We start from the raw sequence: 23542 nt of genomic DNA on the forward strand, positions 1-23542 counted from the left end.
TGTATAAGGGTTGATCATCAAAAACTGCACGAAAAAAACGTAACGTTGAAAAACACCCAACTTTGACAATTTTTTTCTATTTTTCTATAAAAAGATAAAATTCCCAAATTTTCTTTATAATATAGGGAAAACCATCCTTTATAACTGTAATTTTATTGTAACAATCCTCCTTGTCCTTCTGTAAATAACCGTTGAGTCGTACAGATCCTGGAAGAACTATGTTACTCAAACATTCTTAATGGTCCATCCTTATCCTTAAAAACCCTGAATCAACTCCAACATCCTCATCTCCCAAAAATCCGCCAACTTCCCTCCTAGACCCAAATTTCCCGCAGTTTCTCATCCTTTTTGAGGTTCAACTGTACCGTAGACTCTCTACTTCTTCTAATTTTTTTTTTGTTCTTATTTTCTTTAAAGCTAAAAGAAGCAGTATCATTTCTAATGGTTACTTTTCGTCCATCCTTCGCATTCCTGCAACCAGGTTCCCTCACGAATGTCTTAAATCTTCGTAGATTGAAATTGCATCTAGAAGTTTTGAGCCAACTGTTGCTAGGCCGCTGTAGTAAAGCTCAGCTTTGTATTTGCTCTTCTCAAGCCGGCTGATCTGTACTTAGCTGTGAGGGCTTACGCTGACTTAGTCGCCGACTTACTAATGACTGTACAGACCTCAAGCTCTATAATCAGGTTTCCGGTTTCTGCGATTTTTTCTTCATTCGGTGGAAATGCTCTGAAAAAAAAAAAATGACTAAAATAAATTATTTTTGGAACTTTCAGTAGATCTTGAAACATTTACTTCCGGTTAAAATCTCCATTTTGAGAATTTCATTTGATCACCATACTTTCATTAACCATTAATTAGAGAAACCAGTAAAAGGTTAATTATATTATTGGAAGCAGGCACGGAAGTCACACCTGTATGCAGAGGAAACTACAAAAGCCCATTAAACACCCACATCTCCCGCTCCACGTGACACCCAAGTTATACATCATTTGTCACGTGTTTGGGGGCCAAGTTAATTGTACGGTTCCTGTGCTTGTGAATTAGTGAGTGACGCCCTAGTGACTAACGGTATAACAATCTATCAATGACTTCTGGAGTATAATGCCTTGGGGATTCCTGTATTGTCAGCCTGGACGTGTACTAAAGGATTTGAGTAATATTGTATAAGGTGACAGGATTTCCCTTTAACGCCAGACGTGTCTTCCGTCTGGTAGTGAATATAAGCTTCTCAACACTTAAGCACCGTAATACTTATTTATTCTAAAAAATAAAATTTAAAAACAAACAAATAAACAAAAAAACAAATACAAAACAAACAAATTAAAACAATACAAACAAAAACAAAACAAATACAAAACAAACAAATATGAAACTGAACACTCACACTACTTTTTCTTACTACAATGCACAACTTTCTAAACGAAAATTTCCTGTATACATCGAATTTTATAGTCGAAATTTAATTTTTAATAGTATTTACACAGTTTCCATAACCGTGTATTATACTGAAATGTAACTTTAGACGAAAGCTTAACCTGTGCTTGAGAACCGTCCTGAAAACGAAATTTAATTAAAAACAAAATTATTAATGTAATTGCTATAAAACTATGCGTGCGTGATGTAGTATACAGGAAGTTGAGAGAATACACGTATCTAAGAAGACATGTTCAAACATGTGAAACAAAATGGTACTTACGGTTGAGGAATTTTTACACACCGTGGAATTCTAGCAATACACTTTAACCTTACTATACCACTACAACAAAGATGTAGATACATTACAAAACAGATATCGTCTTTTTTTAATGATAAAAATGTATTCTACAAATCGGTGTCTGTGAGTTATTACCTAAACTTTCAACATTTTCATTAAGTTTTACTCCATGTTTTCAGACAATCTATTGTCCTTCTGATGACCTCTTACCCTCATGTGTATACCCAGCAATAGGATGACCTAATGACCCACATAATCTTGGACCTAAGCCAATTAATGCTCGCGCAGCCTAATTCTATAGTTATGCTTGAAAATAAAGAAAAAAATATAACTGAAATACAGAAAATATTATTTATTATATTATCCCCTAGATATGGGATGTACAAAAATAAGCATTTAATTAATTGAACGTGCGATTATGTTGGCATTGCTGTATAATAGCTTTGACTTTAGCCGTCGTAGTACTAGCATGTTTATTGTATCTCTGACTGGTTTCGCATATTCATCCATTGTCAGAAGTAGATTAATCAATTAGATGTAGATATTTTGACTACCTTTAGGTACTTGTAACGTAAGTGCGGCCTAACATACTTTCCTATAAATTCCTCATATTAACCATTAAATAAAATACAAAGCCTAGACTAGTACCGCAATACATCTTAGCTTTGCGGGTCTAGCCTATAACTGCCAAACATACTTTACTATAAATTCCTCATATTAACCATTAAATAAAATACAAAGCCTAGACTAGTACCGCAATACATCTTAGCTTTGCGGGTCTAGCCTATAACTGCCAAACATACTTTACTATAAATTCCTCATATTAACAATTAAATAAAATACAAAGCCTAGACTAGTACCGCAATACATCTTAGCTTTGCGGGTCTAGCCTGTAACTGCCAAACATACTTTACTATAAATTCCTCATATTAACCATTAAATAAAATACAAAGCCTAGACTAGTACCGCAATACATCTTAGCTTTGCGGGTCTAGCCTATAACTGCCAAACATACTTTACTATAAATTCCTCATATTAACAATTAAATAAAATACAAAGCCTAGACTAGTACCGCAATACATCTTAGCTTTGCGGGTCTAGCCTATAACTGCCAAACATACTTTACTATAAATTCCTCATATTAACCATTAAATAAAATACAAAGCCTAGACTAGTACCGCAATACATCTTAGCTTTGCGGGTCTAGCCTATAACTGCCAAACCTACTCTACTATAAATTCCTTATATTAACACATTAAATAAAATGCAAGGCCTAGACTAGTACCGCAATATATCTTAGCTTTGCGAGTCTATAACCGCTCGGCTACCGCGCCTGTCCCAAGATTATTATACTCTCTCTTGTTGCAGTAGATTTAGAGAGAGAGAAAAAAAAACAATACTCCATTGACTTATTTAAAATTAAATAAATAAAATAATTTTATGTTGCAGGTTTATTCGCATATTCACACATGGACTTCGAGGCAGATCGGGACAAAAGCCCTAAAGGAGATCCATCATTGGCGGAAATGACCAAGAAAGCGCTCAGTATTCTGCAGAAAAATAAAAAAGGATTCTTCCTGTTAGTGGAAAGTAAGTATCCTTTTTATTTCCTTAAAACTTTTCCCACTTTTTCACAGCCAGCCCAGTATGGTTGTAAACACTAACCTTATAGGGAGAGGATTAGCTATGACGTATTGGATTTCCACGCGGAGATCACAGGTTCGAGTCCAGTTGCTGGCTCTCAGTTTTTTCTCTTCCTTTTTCTGCTTTACAGTTCACTGCCCTTATCGGGATATTGTTCTCTAAAACTGGAGAAAAGACTATCCTGAAAACCGGAAAGTTATCAGAAAAAAAGTTCCTGACAAAGCAGTAACCTTAATTTTCTCTAAATACATACTGACATAAAAATATAACCTCCTGGCTTTTGGTACAAAACAAATATTTTATATTCTCAAGTTCATATATCGTGAGGAGATGGGAAGGGACTTAAAGCACTTTATAGAACTTTATTTTCACTTAACTTGACATAAACTTTGTTAGATTTTACATCAATGACGGGGGGGAGTGGAGGGGGGATAATTGAACATCTTAATATTATTCTTCAAAATTTTGTTGATGTTTTGGAACTTAATACTACTTGCCCTGAGTGTTTACAACTTCACTATAGATCCTTTAAAAGAGCTTCTTCTTTTTTGTTTAAATTTGTATTCTGACTTCTGCTGCTATAAACAATAATCTGCTGATATAAACAATAATCTGCTGCTATAAACAACAATCCGCTGCAATAAACAACAATCTGCTGCTGTAAACAACAATCCACTGCTGTAAACAACAATCCACTTCTATAAACAACAATCAGCTGCTATAAAAAACAATCTGCTGCTATAAACAACAATCCACTGCTACAAAAAACTACAATCCACTGCTGTAAACAACAATCCACTGCTATAAACAACAATCCACTGCTATAAACAACAATCTGCTGCTATAAGCAACAATCCACTGCTATAAACAACAATCTGCTGCTATATAAAGAATATTATAAATGAATCTGAAATTGATTCGTAAAATTTGCATGTCTTGAAAAAACTAGAGGAGATAAATTGGACTGAAAAAAAAGAAGATATTACGAGATCTTTGAGGTTAAGTTTGAGATAAAACATGGCGCTGATAGTTTTTCTGAGTACAGCTGATTGGAAGGGGGGTATACTAGAGGAGTTAGAATTCTTGGTTGGACCATAAACCTTGCAAAAAACCAAAGGAGTTGATCTTCCCCTTTTAAAACTGAATGAAGCCTCAGTAATTCGATGAGAGAGCGTGTGAACTTGATCTTGCACCAAGAGGGACACCAGAGGATTTTATTAGTCCTGGGCAGTTGCCTAGGCAACAAATGCAGTTACCAGTCACACCATATAAACCCTGGGATTGTATTTAGTCTCTAAATGAGTCAGGCAACTTCATTAACATCCCTATTAACACCATTAAAATGTTACCTCATTAAAACTGTCCTGCAGGACACCTACGTTAGGATTGATCGTCCAAAGCTGTCCAAAAAAAAAAGGGTAACGTTGAAAATCATCCAACTTTGATCAATTTTTTCCCTCTTTTCCTGTAAAAGATAAAATTCCTAACTTTTCTTTAAAATAAAAGGACTTATCCTGATTAAAATTTTTGCTAGAACACAAATTTAAATCGTAAGTGACCTAAAGCATCCATCGATCTGAATAAGACTAGACTAGGTTTCCTTTATGGGGTAATGTCGACTCAAGAGTTCACCTGTTCTGGGCAACCTAGAAATTGGTGGGCTATGCATATTCTTTGATAGTAATACATCCCATAAAGGTCTTAAAAATCATCAATTGAGGATGATTTGGATGATTTGGTTTTTAGTAATAAATTTAGCTATAACAGTTTTACTGAAGTAATCGCAACCTTTTCATTCTAAAGCCACTGGAAGCTGGTTTGGGGAAATCGTATCGTTCGTGTGCCTTCAGGTACCTTGTCCTGCCTTGTTTAGGTGATGTGCTATCTTCCTGTCATTCCCACTTACTTCATCGCTAGCTATGGCTATCCGCGAGAAGTGTGAAAAAACCATATTTGTGCTATAACTAGTCTTAGTTGATCTTATTAAACCTGCGAAATCTGCAAAATCGATCAATTGAGGATGATTTGGAACTTTAGGCGTTCATGCCTTATGCCTTGTTTTGTGAAGAACCGAGCTGGAGGGGTTAAACGTCATGGAGTTATGATGGAGTGGAGGTTAGTGTAGCTTACACACAAGGCAGTAAGGGCTAGCACGTGGCTTGAGCATGATGGAGTGGGGTTAGCCTGTAGCTTATACACACGGCAGTAAGCGCTAGCACGTGGTTTGAGCATGGTGGAGTGGGGTTAGCCTGTAGCTTATACACACGGCAGTAAGGGCTAGCACGTGGTTTGAGCATGATGGAGTGGGGTTAGCCTGTAGCTTATACACACGGCAGTAAGGGCTAGCACGTGGTTTGAGTAGGTTGAAGCAGTGGCGAACCCTAGCAAGGATTACCGAGCGATCAAAGCGGAAGACCGTGAACCGATTATGGTGACTTCCCTGTTATCTTTTACCACAAAAAAGAAAAACAAACTCATCCAGATCCAAATGTCTGTGCACTAAAAAACAAAAGCTTCATGCTTTAAAAACATAATAAAAATATAATATTAATTTTATTTTTAAATAAATATTTGTTAAACCGAATGCTTTCATATATTTTCCTACTAATGGCCGCCGTTTATGTATTTTGAGACATTCCCCCCCTTTATTATTTATTATTGACGTCATACAATATTCAATAGGCTTTTCAAAAAAGCTTTCACGTAAAGACGCTTTAGAAAATGTAAGGCAAGCTCCCTCCCTGCTAAGGGTTAGGAAAGAAGTGTGTGTGTGTGTGTGTGTATGGTTACACGTGTTTGTGTTCGTATTTGTGAAGAAGGTAGCACCACCGTCCTGCCCACGCTGACAGTAAGCATGTGAAAAGTATGTCACTTTGCAGGCAGAGAATATTAGCAGGGAATACGATTTTCAAGGATGTTGTGTCCTTGAAGGAGAGGAATTTTCTGAAGTATGAACGAACTATAAAACTTTTGCGGCTTTTACCTTCTTTTTTTTCCGGCGAACAGCTGTTCCAACTCTTTATCAGCTGTTCGCTCCTCACTTTCTCTTGTAGCTCAAAAACAAATAAGTAGTATGACTACGCAATTTCCGTCCCTCTAAGAAAAAAAAAATCAAATACAAAAAGAAAAAAACACAGAGAGTTCTTTAATTTGAAATTCCTTAAATGACGCGAGGTTTTTTTTCAATAAATTAGGACATATGTATTTTAAAATCGTCGTCTATGGGTGCGTTCCACTAAGCGCTCACAACGATCGCGCCGGTTTTGCCCGTTCCACTTGCTTGCCAGTGTTACAATCGAAAACTCGAAGTGGAATGGACTATGGGGCGTTTCAACTGTTCATGTAAACATTATAAATGGCGACCTCGAAAATAAGTCAGAAGCTTGAAGAGGTTGTTTTTTAATTTTAACCCCGTTTATAAGCAGTTATAATAAACTTTATTAACTATTGGTAAAGTTGACTTATATTAAAAATATATGTATAATTCAATTTTTATATTATATTTATAAAATTTACGTTTAAATAAAATTAAAATGTCTTTTGTAGCAACAGTAGGATATTTATTAATGCAACGTAATAATGCTTTAGAAAGTTCTTCATCTAGTTCCGATGAAAAGTGGAATGCAATTTTACAAAATCAAAGTGTAATTGATCGTTATTCAGTGATTTAGTATGTAAAGGGATAAGTAATTTTTCATTTTATTATTTATTGTAGACTTTCGAGAAACACATTCAATTATTTACATGAGATAATACTTTCATTTACCATGATATAATTTTTTCGGTCGCCATCTTTGTTTTTAAAAATTGCGCCAAATTTCTGAACGCCCACTTCGACCCAGCTCTTAAGGTGGGGCGATGTGAGCTTCGCGTGAGCGAAAATAATGACGTCATTAGTGACGTTTTCGCCACGACCACTACGACCGCGGTCGTCATGTGGAACGCCTGAAGGTATATTTTGTTCGTTGTGAGCGCTTAGTTGGGAACGCACCCTATATGGGTTAGATGTAGTGCTTTTAAGTTTGGTCTAGTAAGTGAAAAAGCCCCAGTACAAAAGGTGTGACTACTTTTAATTTATTGAAAAATTGATAATAGAAAAGTAAGAGCTTCCGCTTTCTGTTCACGTCATAGGTGGACGTTCAGTTCAGCCTAAAAAAAAAAAAAAAACAGGAAGTATTTGGATCGTATCATAGTTTCCGGTATTGAGTTTTAACCGGAAGTATCCGGATTTTAGAGAATGATCTTTTTTTCTCTTCCTTCCGCTCACGTTTCAAAGAAAAACCTCAGTAAATTTAAAAAAAAAAAAAATCCATTCTGTAAAGTTCGTATTTCCTGTTATGGAGATTTTTTGTTATTCCACACTCAAAAAATTTAGCAATAAATGAATCCATACTTTGTTACGTAGTCATAGGGCTGTACATTATAATTAAATGGTGCACTTAATTGATTTTTACTTTAAATAAAAGTTTGTAAATCAACATAAGCACATTAAACTATAGTCATTTTCAAGAAAATCTATCAAGGAAATGGGTACTTCCGGTTGCAAAAATTGTGTTCGCTAAGATGCAGTTATTTCCGCTGGCGTGTCTAAATTGAAATAAAAGTTTTTTAGTTTCCGGTTATTTTTATATTTTCAACAAACACATAAATCCAAATATGATCACCAAAATTTTCTTTGCTGAAAAGAAAAAAAAAAATAATGCAGAAAACTTGGAAAAGATGATTATTTTTTTTTTATCATCGTAGAATCAATCAACATCAACCGAATAAGTTGAAAAATTTGTTCCAGGTGGACGTATTGATCATGCACATCACTATAATAATCCTTACAGAGCATTGGACGAAACACTAGTACTGGAAGAAGCTCTATTGGCTGTACTAGAAGCCGTCGACCAATCAGAAACGTTGATTGTCGTAACATCTGATCATTCGCACGTGCTCACAATGGGTGGATTGGCCACGCCCCGTGGGAATCCTATTTTTGGTAAGTTCATTCCAATTTAATTGTGTTTGAAAATAAAAATAAAAAAAAACAAACTTCTTGTAGAAATGGAACTAGTAGAACTTAAGAGTTTCAAAAAACTTCCGGACTTTCCCTATTTTTTAAGTTTTACTGCTTTGGGAAATCTTAGAAATTTGATTACAGGAAGAGATCAAATAATGAGATTTTCCTTTGGCGATCTGCTAAGCTGCGTCTTTTTTTAAATTTAAATTATTTTTATTTAAATTTATTATTTGTTAAGCCTTAAATTACAAAAGGAATGCTGTTCGACAGTGGCCAAAGAGAGTCTTCGTTATAAACTTTTTTTTTTCAAGACGTATCAACATCTGAGGTTATTAGTGCCCGGGGTTTAGGAGCTATGGTAGCCGAGCAGTTATAGGCTAGACCCGCAAAGCTAAGATGTATTGCGGTACTAGTCTACGCTTTGCATTTTATTGAATGTGTTAATATGAGGAATTTATAGTAAAGTATGTTTGCTAGTTGCCTCCGACCATGACACCTAATTTATTAGTTGAACGTAAAGCCTGCCTGAAAAAATAGGCAATTATTTTACTTTATTTTTGTGCTCGGGTTTTATTTTATTTATTTATTTTTTTTGAACCGGCTTCCAGCCAGTGTTCTCTCGTTGCAGACAACACTGTTCTGGAGATTTCCGAGCGGGAATCCAGTATTCGCTAACCCATCCTTTACATTCCAGATTTATTGTTTCTGGTTTCTGCAATATTCGTGCCCAGATTCCCTCTCCATATATATAATAATAATAATAATAATAGTCTTTATTCAAGACTGCCTCCTGGCCATCGACCATCGGGGGAGTCGGTCATCTCATACATTAAATTAAACAGCACATTACTAGTAAAATACAAAAACCAAATAAAAAGTACAAAATACAAAAGAAATGAGATGGAAAATTTACACAGAAAATTAATAAAAAAGGGGAAAATAAAAGAAAAACTTCTCCAAATAAGCAAAAGCAAAATAAATTGAAAACTTGTATGCTCATGCAAAAAATAAAAACAAAATAAAGCAAAAAATAATTTAATTAATTAATAAAAGATAAATGGGAAAAAAGAAAGAAAAGAAAAGAAATAAAAATAAATAAATAACTAAAATAGATAATAGTAATATAGAAAGATAATCATCTCAAATTTTATCTACGCACTAGAGTTTACATTTTGACGTAATCTTGAGGCAATCTTACAGAAATTGACAATTGAATTCCAGCCGTACTCTCCATTTAAGTATTTTATTAACACATCTTTCTGCAATATCTCCTGCTTTACACATTTTAATCTTATTTCTTTTAATCTGGGACAGACAGCTATGAAGTGGAAAGAGTCTTCCGTTTGAGACAAGTTACATAAGTTACAGAGTGAGCTGTGTTCGCTATGTTGATAGATTTTAAAGTTTAAATTCAACAGGCCACTTCTGGCCTTCATGATCCAAACACTATCGCTCATGTTATTGTCGTACACATAGCTAATACACTTATGCTCAAAGTTCAGCTCTCTGTACATCATGTTTGAAATTGATCTCTGTGCCCTTTCAATGAATTCTGCATGAAATATTGTTTCCAAACGGTTACGTATTTTATCAAATTCAGATTTCCAATTACTCATATTCTCAAAAGAAATATCCGCAGTTATATTAAATTTATTTATGAGTTTTTCTAAATCAGAATACCAAAATAGTTTTTTTGCTATTAATTCTTTTGTCATTAAGAGAGGGTATCTATTAGCAGGAAGTTGTGTAATTTTAATTATGTAATTTAAGTGCAGTCTGAGCGTGTAGATGAAGAGATGTGTCGAGTTTGTTTCCAGATACAGCAGATATGTCGGGGTGAACCGCGGAAGATTAAAACATTTTTTTAAAAAGAATCTTTGCAGCTTCTCCGCCTCTTCAAACATATTTCCTCCCCACACCTGTGCACCATAGCACATTACTGTCCTAGAAACTGTATTAAATACATTTCTCTTAGCAGAAAATGGTATATCTCGGTTTTTCATAAAATAATTCCACACTGAATTTAGTGCTATTTTTGATTTGTGAAGTTTATCATGAAGGTGGGGTTTAAACGAGAGTGTAGGTGTTAGTATTATTCCCAAGTATTTGTACCTATTAGTAACCTGTATTAGTTCGCTACCTAATTTCCATTTCTCATTTTTCGAGGGCCTTCCCCCATTTCGAAAAACTAATATTTGTGACTTTGTTAGGTTAATTTTCAGATTCCAAGCATTGCAGTACTCGAAGAACGCGTTAATCATAATTTGTAAACTTTTGGGATCGGTTGCCAAAAGAACCAGATCGTCCGCATACGCCAACAATTTTATTTTCGCATCGCCCACCCTGATACCTCCGCACTCAATAGCCTCCTCTAGATCATTGATGAATACAGAAAACAACAATGGGCTTAAAAGGCATCCCTGCTTAACGCCTATGTTGGTTCTAAATGCTTGCGTAATACCTTCTTTACACCATACAGAGCAATCAGTATCAGTGTGTAAATCTTTAATAGCTCGAACGCACTTTGTAGAAAGCCCTTGTTGATACAATTTATATATGAGAGCATATCGATCTATTCGATCAAAAGCAGCGGACAAATCCACGAAAAAGGCGTATATCTTACCTCTTTTCACGCTTAATTTCATTTTTATTAATGATATTAAATTATATAAGTTATCTATTGTAGAATATTCCTTACGAAATCCTGCTTGGAATTCTCTAAGTATATTACAATCGGCAATCCAGTTGGATATCCTGTGTAATAACAGTCCAGTATAAATTTTACCTATTGTGTTTTCAAAGGAAATTCCTCTATAGTTTTCTGGAAGATTAACATCCCCTTTCTTGTGCAATGGAAAAATTATAGACTGCTTGAAACAATTTGGGGCATTTCCGGTTTCATATATACTATTATACATTTTTAAAATATAAAGCAAAAATTTATCCGGAGCATTTTTATAGAATTCATAAGGGACCCGGTCAATTCCAGGAGCCTTATTGTTTTTTGATTTACCTAAAACAAGTCTTAATTCTTCTAATGTGAATTGCTTATCTAAATAATCATCAAACACTGACTCGGCCTTTTGGCTAAGATCAAAGTGTAGTATCTGTTCTTATCAGCTTAATCTCCATATATATATATATATATTATATATTTGTCACTCCAAATCCCTACTTGGCAAAAAAAAAAAATATGTCACATTTATAAAAGAAGGATTCGATATTATAAAAGTTGGATATGTTGGTATTATCAAAGTTTCTGCCACAGTCTTCAAAGTTTATGCATTGTTCAGCCTTCTTATACTTTTTTATTTTATGCAAATCTTACAATTTACTTTGCTTTTTCTTTTTTTTTTTTCTTATTTGTCGTTAGAAAGATAAGTATTGAATCTGAGAAGAGTTTCAATTTTGGAGTATTCACATCTGGAATATCTGAATGATATCCCTTGAGAAAGAAAGACCTGGTTCTGTTCTTTTGTGTGTATGTAAGGCAATGCGTCAGTATGAATGCACCAATCATTACATACGGCAAGAAGTGCTACAACAAAGAGGAAGTCAGAATACGATTTCAGTAAAAAATCGGTCAACCGGAAGTAAAATTTCAGTCAATGGATTTTTTTTCAGTACAAAATTTGATATTTTTTTCACAAATAAGCATTTTTATTTTCACTTTTTAGGTTTAAAAACTTTTTTCCCAGTACTCACAAAGTTGTAAATCTTAAAACTAGATAATATCTTTCGATTATATCCGTTGTAGCACATTGCATAGGGGCTATTTCATAGCATATTTCCGGTTACGGTCTTTCATCCATCAGCTCCGATCTAGTCAGAGGTAGATTAGATCAGTTTGGTGTATCTAGTTCACAAAATTATGAACTATTGAAAAAAAGTAAAGTAATTTTCTATTTTTTCCTAGCGAGCTTTACGTCCAACTACCACATTAGGTGTCTTGGACGTAGGCGACTAGCAAACATACTTTACTATAAATTCACCATTTTAACCATTAACTAAAATCCAAGGCATAGACTAGTACCGCAATACATCTTAGCTTTGCGGGTGCAGCCTCTAACCGCCTAACATACTTTACTACAAATTCGTCATGTGAACCATTAAATAAAATCTAAGGCCTAGGCTAGTACCGCAATACATCTTAGCTTTGCGGGTCTAGCCTATAACTGACTAGCAAACATACTTTACAATAAATTCCTCATATTAACCATTAAATAAAATCTGAGGACTATACTAGTACCGCAATACATCTTAGCATTGCGGGTCTAGTCTCTAACCGCCAAACATACTTTATTACAAATTCGTCATTAATTAAAATCTAAGGCCTAGGCTAGTACCGCAATATATCTTAGCATTGCGGGTCTAGTCTATAACCGCCTAACATACTTTATTACAAATTCGTCATATGAACCATTAATTAAAATCTAAGGCCTAGACTAGTTCCAACATTTATTTTAAAAAAAAACTATTTTGTGTTATTATTGTTGAAACCTAATTGTTGATTATAAGTCATTGTATGATCTATTAATTGTTGACGTCATCAAGTGCGTAATTATCATACAGATTAATTAACAGGCTGACAGAACTAATAGAACAGATCGTTGATTAGACAAAATGTGTACGAGTGGAAATATTCCGATAATTACCTCGCCACCTCCCCCTCCCCGCGCACTCAAAATGACAGCAATGACGACATTTGCCAAAGTAAGTTTAGCTCTATTTATACTACCAAAAGTCATCCCAGTAGTTCAATCACTAGTCGTTATGTCGTCATCAACAACATCATTACCTAATTACAAAGTTTCCACCCCTCCACCCACCTACAACTTCAACCAAATAACATTCAACAACGGCATCACATTAGTTGAAAACAACAACAGTAACAGTAAAATTACTAAACTCATTACGTCATTGCTAATTTATAGCCGAGGCAATGATTAGCATGCTCTAATATCCTGATGAGCTCAGGATGAAATCTGATTTTATGATGATTATAAAACTCCTAGGCGTGCATAAAGAATAAATTATTTTTATGTACTCTTGTTGTTTTTGTTTCATGACATGATATTCCCGAACTTGCTAGAAAAAAAACAACACTGTCTACAACAGCGAAAACAATAACTTTTTATTATGTAGGTAAATTTAATTAGTTGTAGGTAAATTTAAAGTTATTTTTGATATAGGAGTGGCAACACTGATAAGGGTGTGTTGAGAGGGGATGATAGTTTGTAGTGGGGAGAGTTTTTATGTAACACGTGGTGCTTTATGTTAGCGTTTATGAATAATAAGTGAATAATCCTAACTTATGGTAAACAACTCTCGTATTTGATTCAACCATTTTAGAAAAATAATAATAATTTATAATTTTTACAATTACTATTTTAAAATGGTCGATTTGCAAGCACGACCATCATAAAAGGCAAACAATTTATGACGCATTATTGCAGAAGCAAAAGTCTATTAAAAAAATAAAATTAAAATAAAATCTCATTTCTTACGTCATATAGATTCCAAAAGTGACAGTTAAAATATTTCTGTAATTCCATAATACATGAAACCCAAATGACACGAGAGTAGATGACCTATTTAGGGTACATTGTACATAATAGGGCCGTATTATCCATCTGACGGGTTTTAGATTTTATTGGTACTCCTCTAAACAAATCCTTAGAGAATCGTATATTATGTATTAACAAATCCTAGGGGAAGTGAACCCATCTTCTAATTTATCTACGTGTGTAATTGTATATACGAGTGTATATCTATGTATGAATACATATGTATAGAAGGCAGTGGTAAAGCACAATTACACACTCTGTTGGCTGTATCTCGTACTACACACCCTAAAATATCCAGTATTCACTTTGGCTATTCATTTCCCGCCCAAGTCAAATCCATTGTTAGCAACGGGGGGCCGACTTTGAAGCCCCCCACCACCACCCGTCATTTCTTACTTCCGTTAGACACACACACACACAAAGACCCTAAAGATGGAAAACAAAGTCAAGGTTTTCCAGAATTATCCAACCTTCCTTTTTTATCATCCTGTAACTTATTTTATTTACATATCATTTACATTCTGCTGTTCGTGAAAATGGAAAATGTGTATGGTGAAATATATAAAGTAAATGAAAATAACGACCATAACTTTTCCTGTTATTTCTTCTTAAATAAGTTATTATTTAAATTTAATAAAATTTGAAATAAATCTCGTCAATTTATGTACTTTTTTTGTTTTTGAACACGAGATTTTAGAAAGAACAATAATTATATAACTACGAGGGTCGTTTGAAAAGTCCGTGCCAAAATAAAAACTACTTAATTTTTTGGGGTAAACCTTTTTTATTTTTCAACATAGTCTCCTTTTAGGCTTATACACTTCGTCCAACGCTGCTCTAGTTTGTTGATCCCTTCCGAAAAATAGGATTTGTCCAAGTCTGAAAAATAGCCATTCGTTTCTGCAATCACCTCCTCGTTTGAATAAAATCTTTTTCCCGCCAGCCATTTCTTCATATTGGGGAACAAATAGTAGTCCGAGGGAGCCAAGTCTGGAGAATAGGGGGGGATGTGAAACGAGTTGGAACCCTATTTCCATTAATTTTGCGACCACAACTGCTGAGGTGTGAGCTGGTGCGTTGTCGTGATGGAAAAGGACTTTTTTTGTGGGCCAATCGTGGGCGTTTTTCTTGCAGCTCGGTTTTCAAACGGTCCAATAACGATGAATAATATGCACCTGTAATAGTTTTACCCTTTTCCAGATAGTCGATGAGGATTATTCCTTGCGAATCCCAAAAGACAGTCGCCATAATCTTTCCGGCCGAAGGAACGGTCTTCGCCTTTTTTGGCGCAGATTCCCCCTTGGTAACCCATTGTTTAGATTGTTCTTTGGTCTCAGGAGTGTAGTGATGTATCCATGTTTCATCCACAGTGACGAAACGACGCTTAAAGTCCTGCGGATTCTTCTGGAACAGCTGCAAACCGTCCTTGCAACACTTCACACGATTTCGTTTTTGGTCAAGCGTGAGCAATCGCGGCACCCGTATCTTGCGGATAGCTTTGTCATGTCCAAATGTTGATGCAAAATATTATGTACCCGTTCATTCGAGATGCCCACAGCACTAACAATCTCACGCACCTTCACTCTTCTGTCATCCATCACCATATCATGGATTTTATCAATGATTTCTGGAGTAGTAACCTCAACAGGGCGTCCAGAACGTTCAGCGTCACTTGTGCCTATATGGCCACTCCGAAAATTTTGAAACCACTTATAAACTGTTCTAATCGAAGGTGCAGAGTCACCATAATGTTTATCAAGCTTCTCTTTAGTCTCCTGAAGGGGTTTGCCTTTCATAAAGTAGTGTTTAATCAACACACGAAATTCTTTTTCGTCCATTTTTTGAAAATCACTCGACTTCCTCGATTCAAACGAATGTCAAACACAAAGAAATAGACCGATCTGGCTGAAACTTGGTGTGTGTTCTTCCAAGAGATGCGACTAACTAAACATAACCTCGATACGTGCCAGTGGTGCTATCTCTCTGACTTTGCACGGACTTTTCAAACGACCCTCGTACTACATAGGGAAGGGATTAGCTATGAGGTTAGCATACTGGACTCCCTCGCGGAGGTCCCGGGTTCGAATCCCCAGCTGCTGACCCTTAGATTTTCTCTTCCTAGGAGCTTCTTACAGCTCACTGTCCGGTGATGGACAGTGTTGTCTGTAACGAGAGGACACTGTCCGGAGGCCGGCAGTGCACTGAAAAAAGCTCCGGGCGCCAATAACCTTATATGTTGATGCGCCTTAAATCATTTTTAAAAAAATTTAATTAAATTTGTAATAAACCCCGTCATTTTATATTTTTTTTAAACACGAGTTTTTCGAACAGTGAAGCGAGCCATGTTCCGGAAAAGCCAAAAAAAAAAATGAAAAACTTATTTTTCCCATTAAACTCATTAATCAGTGGGTTACAAGTATATGCGGAAATAACCACAAGTTTGATCCGATATGACCCTCTTGTACTTACTAAAAATAAATTAAAGTAATCGCCTATTTAAATAAAAAGTAGTTATACGCGGGATTCGAACTGGTGATCTCCAACTTACAAAGCTAAGTTTTTTTTTTTTTCTTCTTCTTTTAATGATTTAAGGCGCGTCAACATCTGATGTTAAAAGGCGTCCGGAGCTGTTTTCTCCAGTGCACTGCCGGCCTCCGGACAGTGTTCTCTCGTTGCAGACAACTCTGTGAGCTGTAAGAAGCTCCTAGGAAGAGAAAAAAAAAATCTAAGCATCTGTATTCGGAACCCGGGGACCTCCGCCAGGGAATCCACAAATACACTAACCGCATAGCTAATCCCTAGCCTGCCACACTCTTGACCACTAGACCTAAACCCGCTCCGTTGTACTTACTATAAAAAATACTATAAAAGTAAAAAGGGAGGAGAGATAGAGAAAGAAGTAAAATCTCAATTTAAAGGGATAAAATAGATTTTGTGTATCCATGGACGCAGTAGAGAGTGAATATAAGATTCGGGTATAGAACTGGGGATTTAGTTAAACTCTTAGTGTGATCAGAGAATGGTTTAGGCTGTCTAATTGAAATGCAGGTATATTGGTTACGGACTTGATGCGGAGGAGGAGGAGGAGCTAACGTGCGGTGGACTTTCTAGAGCGGAGGTATACAGCAAATTGGTTTGGGATTTACAACAAAGCAAGGAGTTTGTAAGCAGGTAGTTGTCCCTTTCCTATCCTCTACTGATTGTTATAAACGCTGAAGGTACCAGTATCCTGCAACATCCTGCGCACATACCCACAAAGACAATGTCATACCCCTCGCCCGCCACCATAACATACACAAAGACAATATACACACATAAAGTTCTAATAGTGTAATACTGTATAAACTCACAGACAAAAGCATTGAATTAGGGATATATGAACGTGTGAACATATATAAAGGGGAACCCACCGAAGTTATCCAGTTAGGACTGGGTGAAGTTTGGAAGAGCTTCAGATGTGTCGATTACATCTCCTACACTCTGGATCGTCCAGAAATCCTCTGGGGGGATCTTGGACCTTTTTACGTACCTCTCTGTATACAGGCTATCTAATGCCCAAGCATAACCAAAGCTGCGCTGGGAGGATAGTGTGGCAAAGGATGCTGCATCTATGCTAGGATTCCGAAACTGGAGGGCGGCTGCGCCGCACGAAAGAGATGCCTGGCGGGCACGTCTTGAGGAGGCCAAGACTCTTCATGAGTTGTAGCACCATTTAGGAAGAAGAAGAAGAATGCCCAAGCATAATAATATCGTAGTTCTAGCGTAGAAAGTTCTAGCATAATGCAAAGGAAGTGGTTAAAAAGGGAGGTCCCCGTGGATGTTCTGATCCCTTAAAAGAAGCTCAATATTTTTTTTTTTAAGTATGGCAGCAAGTACCACGTCCGTTTTCCCAAAATCGAGTTTTCCACCAGAAATATCCATTTTGAGCTCCAGTTTGTAAAAAGAATGAAGCTCAAAAAAAAAACAATAAATTGCAGGAAGCCTAAAGTTAACATTTCTTTTGTTCATTTCCTGTCAGTAACTTGAGAATTAAAAATGTGAAGATCCCGGAAGTATTACTTTATTGAAGAGATTTCTCCCTCTTTTTTGGGAGGGGGGGATTTCCCTCCAAAAATGGCTCCAAAAGATTTTACTTAAACTAATTGCTTTGACTAACAGCCAACGACTGACTGTCCAAATAGGTATCTTTGATTTTATTGGTCGAAGCACGCATGTTTATTGCATCCCTTCAGATCAGTTTCAGATCTTCTTCTATCATATGTAGAATAATCAATTTAGTGTAGTGGTTTCGACGTCACTTACGCAAAAAGCTCTGGGCGCCATTAAGAAACTTTTTATGATGAAGACTTTGGCCATTGCCGAACTAAATTCCTCTTGTAATTTAAGGCCAAACAAATTATTAAAAATATTTTTCATAGTAAATATTACCAGCAACTGTAAAAAGTAAGTAAGTAAAGTAATACCTATTTTTTCAGGCGGACTTTACATCCAACTACCAAATTAGGTGTCATGTAGGGAGGCGACAAGCAAACATACTTTACTATAAATTCCTCATATTAACACTTTAAATAAAATCCAAAGGCCTAGACTAGTACCGCAATACATCTTAGCTTTGCGGGTCTAGCATCTAACCGCCTAACATACTTTACTATAAATTCCTCATATTAACACATTAAATAAAATGCAAGGCTTAGAATAGTACTGCAATACATCTTAGCTTTGCGGGCCCCTAGCCTTTAACCAATTAGGTGACATGAACGGAGGCGATTAGCTAACAATAAATTACTATAAATTGCTTATATTAACCATTATAATAAAAAATCCAAGACCAAGGAGACCGGGAATCGAACCCACTAAACCAGCAATACATCATAGTTTTGCGGGTCTAGTGTTTTAACCACTCGGCTATCGAGGCGCCTTAGAGTAACATTATTACAGAGCTGTACAATGCATGTATTAATGGGTGTGTATGTGTGCTTATATCCATTTATCCAGTAGTAAGTAAATAAAAATAAATTTTAAAAAAACACTAAAAGTTGAAATTTCAATTTCAATTCAGCCCTAAGAGAGAATGGTACAATAAAGTTTTGGGTGCTCAGGAAGAGTGGCAGATGATATTGAGGATCCTAAGGAATTGGCATGGGCGAGAAGTCCGGAGTGGAATCCAATCGGAAATGAAAGGGATTTCAAGGTGATTATGGATGATATAAGGATGGAGACATAAAAGGAAGCGACTGTGGTTCCTGCGGAGGAATTTGGATTAGAGGATTTGAATCCGACGAGAATTCGGAGGCATGGTTGAACTCCACATTTAAGCTCTTATTATTCCAGATTTTGTTTTGTAGAGTTAATTTCAAGTGTTTTTTCTTAGTATTTAGTATTCATTTGCAGCATCTTTTCATCGCTGGTGCCAGTTAAGACTAAAAAATCGAAAAATCTTCACAATTGAAGACTTCCCCTTCCAGAAAATTAAATGGGAAATTGGTAATTAATAATGTTTATTGAAAAAAAGACCATGTTTAAGGAAAAGAACATTGAAGATAATTTATTGAGAAAGGAAAAGCATCATATTTCATTTTTCACTATTTATTTAATGTCCGCATATTTCCCTCGGAAAATGTAAATAACAAATGATTTTTTTTTTTTTTCTTTGTTGTTGTTATCTTTAAGTGCGAGTTGGTTACGGTGAAATAGACTCAATAATTCAGGACGTACCAGTCAATCCACTTTAGCTTATCTCCTGGACCATCCAGATTCCCCTAGCCACGTCCCATCTTTAAGCTCTTTCCCTGTTCAAAAACAATCCACTTTGAAAACTTTCAATCTTTGTCCGCCAAGATATATCATAAAATATTATTTATGTTAACACTAAATTTGAGTTAGCCAGGATTAACTTATAACTTATGACTTTTCCTTTAAAAGCTATTTTTCCTTAGAATTTTCTTTTTGGGGGGGGGGGATTTTATCTTATAGAATATAGTTTTTTTTATTTATTTGGGACAATTTTCCGATTAAATAACATATGTGAGTAAAACTTATTTAAGTGGAGCTGACAGGGTAACGTTGGAGATGGTTACTGAGGAGGTCGAAGATAGAGTGTGAATTGCCCGGGTGTACTGGTGGAGAGGAAAACTGCCATGGGAAATAAGTTGAATGAAACTGTTACCAGCACTTCCGGCAGCCCGGCTGGAATGGTGTTACTAGCTGGTGTGGTTCTTTACACCATGAATATTCAACGGATAGAAAAGTTTTGGTACAGGATTTGTCCATAAACATGCATAGGAGCTTGATGGAGACGTGGAAGAAGAAGAGGAGAAGGAGGAGGAGTAAAAAGGTCATGGCCACCTCCTGTTGTATCAGGAGAGGAGCTCACTCACAAAACCTTGGAATTTTCTGTTTGGTAATTTTGTAACAGGATATTATACAGGAATGGCACGCTCAAAGAGGGGGGGGGGTAGAACTTGTTGAGGACCCCTCTTTTTTAAATTTTCAGCTGGGAATGCAATGTGTGGTGGTTATTCACAAGAATGAGGTAAACAGAAACCCGCCCACAATATACCGTACGTACACTGGGTACATGTTATGCATAATGCAATTCCCAAAAAGGGAGGAAACAACTGCAAAAAGCATGTTACATTCTTCGCCTATTTTTCCTTTTGTAAATCTGCAGTGTACAAGAAGTTAATTTACTATGGATAGTTTACGGTTTTTCACTACTCCAAGTGTGGTGGGGGGAGCAAGAAAAAACTATGGGAAACTCCTACTCGGTGTCGAGGTTGAAAGAAAATACTACGTCGAGAATAAATCAACGAATCAAATGAAAGTACGGAGCGTAATATTTGGTTTTTCCTCTGGACAATACTCTGTTGCATGCCTAATACAAAGGCGATCCTGTGGGATTTTTGAATCTCTACTCAGAAGTTTCTCCAGCGCCTGCCTTTTGTGGATGTGTTGATTGTTCTGAGGACCGGAAGTGCTCTGTGTAGCTTTTCAGGAACTGGAAGAAGAAGTGGTTTTGTTTGGAAGTCAACAAAGTAAAAAAAAAATCTAAATCCAAGTGAACGGTCCTCGAAAATCCAGAGTTGAAGTTACCTAACGTGTTTTTCGATATTTAGAATCGCTCTTTACACAATAATCACCAGAAATTATCATGAACAGATGAGACTCTTCACGTTTTCCACGGAAGCTCATGGTTTGATTTCTGGAATGGCCTTTCTGGAAGATTCTCTAAAGCAGGGGGTCCCCCCGGAGGACATTTATCCGGGGCCCTCGCCACACTTCCGGAAGGGGCATCTCTTTCATTGGTGGTCATCAGTGAGAGGTGCACTGTATGTGGCGGCATCGCTCATGTACAGTACTTTTTTTTTTCTTTCTTTTTTTGGCATTGACTTCCGCCATACAGCCAGCATCGTCTAGGTGCTTATCACTAGAATATCACTCACTCTCCATTCTTACTTATAAGTACATTCGCTTCACTCATTCATCCCTCTACTCTATACAACTAATGGATGGAGCAGTACTCTATATTCCTGCCATCCTAATAGCTTAACCGAAATTAAAATCACCGTAATCCTTCTCTAATCATTTCCTTGCATTCATTCTATCAATTTTAAATACATTCATATTTCTTTGCTAGCTCTGCTACAGATTAAAGTACATATATGTTGGTGGAGAATATTATGTCAACGTAGCGAAATGGTGCATCTAAATACCCTGTATAAATCGTCAAACAATTGTTTCCTTTCTACCACATAACGTGGACATATTCATTATTATATGTTTAAAATCTTCCTCTTCATTGCAATCTACGCAAAGAGGAGAGATGGACCTTTTGTTGATCTACAGTACTACTTCCGATGACGCACGCTTCACGGCTCCGAAAAATAACAGCCAGAAGTATAGGAAGAAAGGCAAAGCTCTATAACTAGACCGGACATTGGACCATCTCATTAGCCAAAAGCAGGTCCATAGTTCCCACAGAAATACTGGGCAGTTTGTTGATTTAAATATTATATTTGTTCCCGTTTTGTTTGTTTTTTTTACTTTAAAATAGTTTGTTTTATAGTCCGGCCCTCCAACGGTCTGTGGGACAGTGAACTGGCCCCCTGGGTAAAAAATTTGGGGACCCCTGCTCTAAAGCAATGTTCACAGGCCGTTCTCACCTTTGACATTGCCAAAGATCTGCTCTGGACCAACGAATGGAGGTAGACTCCAGCCTGGCCTGGTACCCATTCAACAGCCATCTTGCTGGACCCAATTACACACCCAATAAAAAGCCTACTCTAGTGATCAGATCTAAACTAGTGATTGGTTCCCCTTACAGAGCACGGTCCTAGTAAAAACCTACCCATTATTACCCCCACTATTTAAAGCATTGTTATCGATATTAATTTTTGAATTAATATTTTAATATTGTTTAAAAATAAGCATGAAAAGTACAGTTGATAAAAGCACAAAGTCTGTAATTAAAGTCCAATTAAGTACTTGTAAATTAATTATTGAGAGAGGGACACTTATTAAATCAGGATGCTGATCTATCTATTGTAAATAGTCAATTGGACTATTGATTAATTTAGTAGAAAGTGGCTGAAATTAGCACCTGGCTGATTTTCTACCAGATTGTGCAATTATGTTGCCAATTCATTGGTAAATCGTTAATTACGATGAAATAGGTCGCTCTTTGTTTTATTTTCAGCAGCTGCTGAAAATGAATCTATCAATAGATTAAATAGTGAACTATGTTACTGTAGTTTTGTAGGTTGTTAGGAATTTTAGTGTAATTAAAATTTGCGGAAGTTTATAAGAATAGATTAAATTAGGGCGGCTTTAAGTCCTACGGCCACTGCGACCCCATTTGGATCTATTGTGGCTCCCCTCACTCTAAAGCTCGCCCCTCCAGACCTGTCCTTTTAATCAGACTCTTAATGCTGGAGAGCGGCTCTTGGGTAAAGCTCACAGGCCTTGGTTTTTCCTCCCCGAGAAGTAACATACTTAGCCACACGAGCCTCTCACACTGACACAACACGTGCAGTGCAGTTTCCTCCTCCTCTTCCTGGCCAGAACCTACAAAGGCTATCATCTGCCAGGCCCATGCAATGCATGTGTTTTTGTGAGCCTGCAGTGGCCCAGTTAATAGGCCTACAATTATCCTTATAGCCCCATGCTGCCTTGACAGATTAATTCTGCAGTCAGCCTCGGCGAATAGCCCTTTAATGAACTCCTTCGCCTGTCTCTGCCCAGTGGTGTGGCAAGCCACCACTCCTGAGACCTCCTCTGCACCCATAAGTTAATGGCCGCAGACTTAACGCACTTCGAAACCCCAAATCCCGGGCCAATAAATCTGCCGCTTCGTTGCTCTTATACCCTGAATGACCAGGTACCCAAACCAGAAAGACCTTATTTTGGTCACTAATTTTCTTCAGGGCACCCAGACAGTCCCAAACCATCCTTGAGTTAACCTGGTAGGAACTAATAGCTCGTAGAGCAGCCTGACTATCCGAGAAAATTACGTCCTTAGAATCAATAATTCCTCGCCCGCTAATCTCGGCAGCACAGAACCTAATTGCAGCTAGCTCAGCCTGAAAAACTGTGCCTAGTTTTCCTAGGCTAAC

At 36.6% G+C, this 23542-nt stretch overlaps 1 protein-coding gene and 1 pseudogene across 1 annotated transcript in view; both read left to right on the top strand.

Moving 5' to 3' along the window:
• LOC141452836 (alkaline phosphatase-like) overlaps positions 1-23542 on the top strand; it is a 611245-nt gene that overhangs the window by 562478 nt on the left and 25225 nt on the right. Inside the window, exons 7-8 of the mRNA XM_074125291.1 lie at positions 3165-3305; positions 8149-8343. Of these exons, the coding sequence (XP_073981392.1) occupies positions 3165-3305; positions 8149-8343 (336 nt within the window). The remainder of the gene's footprint in view (positions 1-3164; positions 3306-8148; positions 8344-23542) is intronic.
• LOC141453858 (U2 spliceosomal RNA) lies at positions 11431-11537 on the top strand (annotated as a pseudogene).

This window comes from Rhodnius prolixus, unplaced genomic scaffold, assembly GCF_049639745.1.
Source record: "Rhodnius prolixus isolate KJV_2025 unplaced genomic scaffold, Rpr scaffold_3, whole genome shotgun sequence".
In the NCBI taxonomy this organism is placed as follows: Eukaryota; Metazoa; Arthropoda; class Insecta; order Hemiptera; family Reduviidae; genus Rhodnius; species Rhodnius prolixus.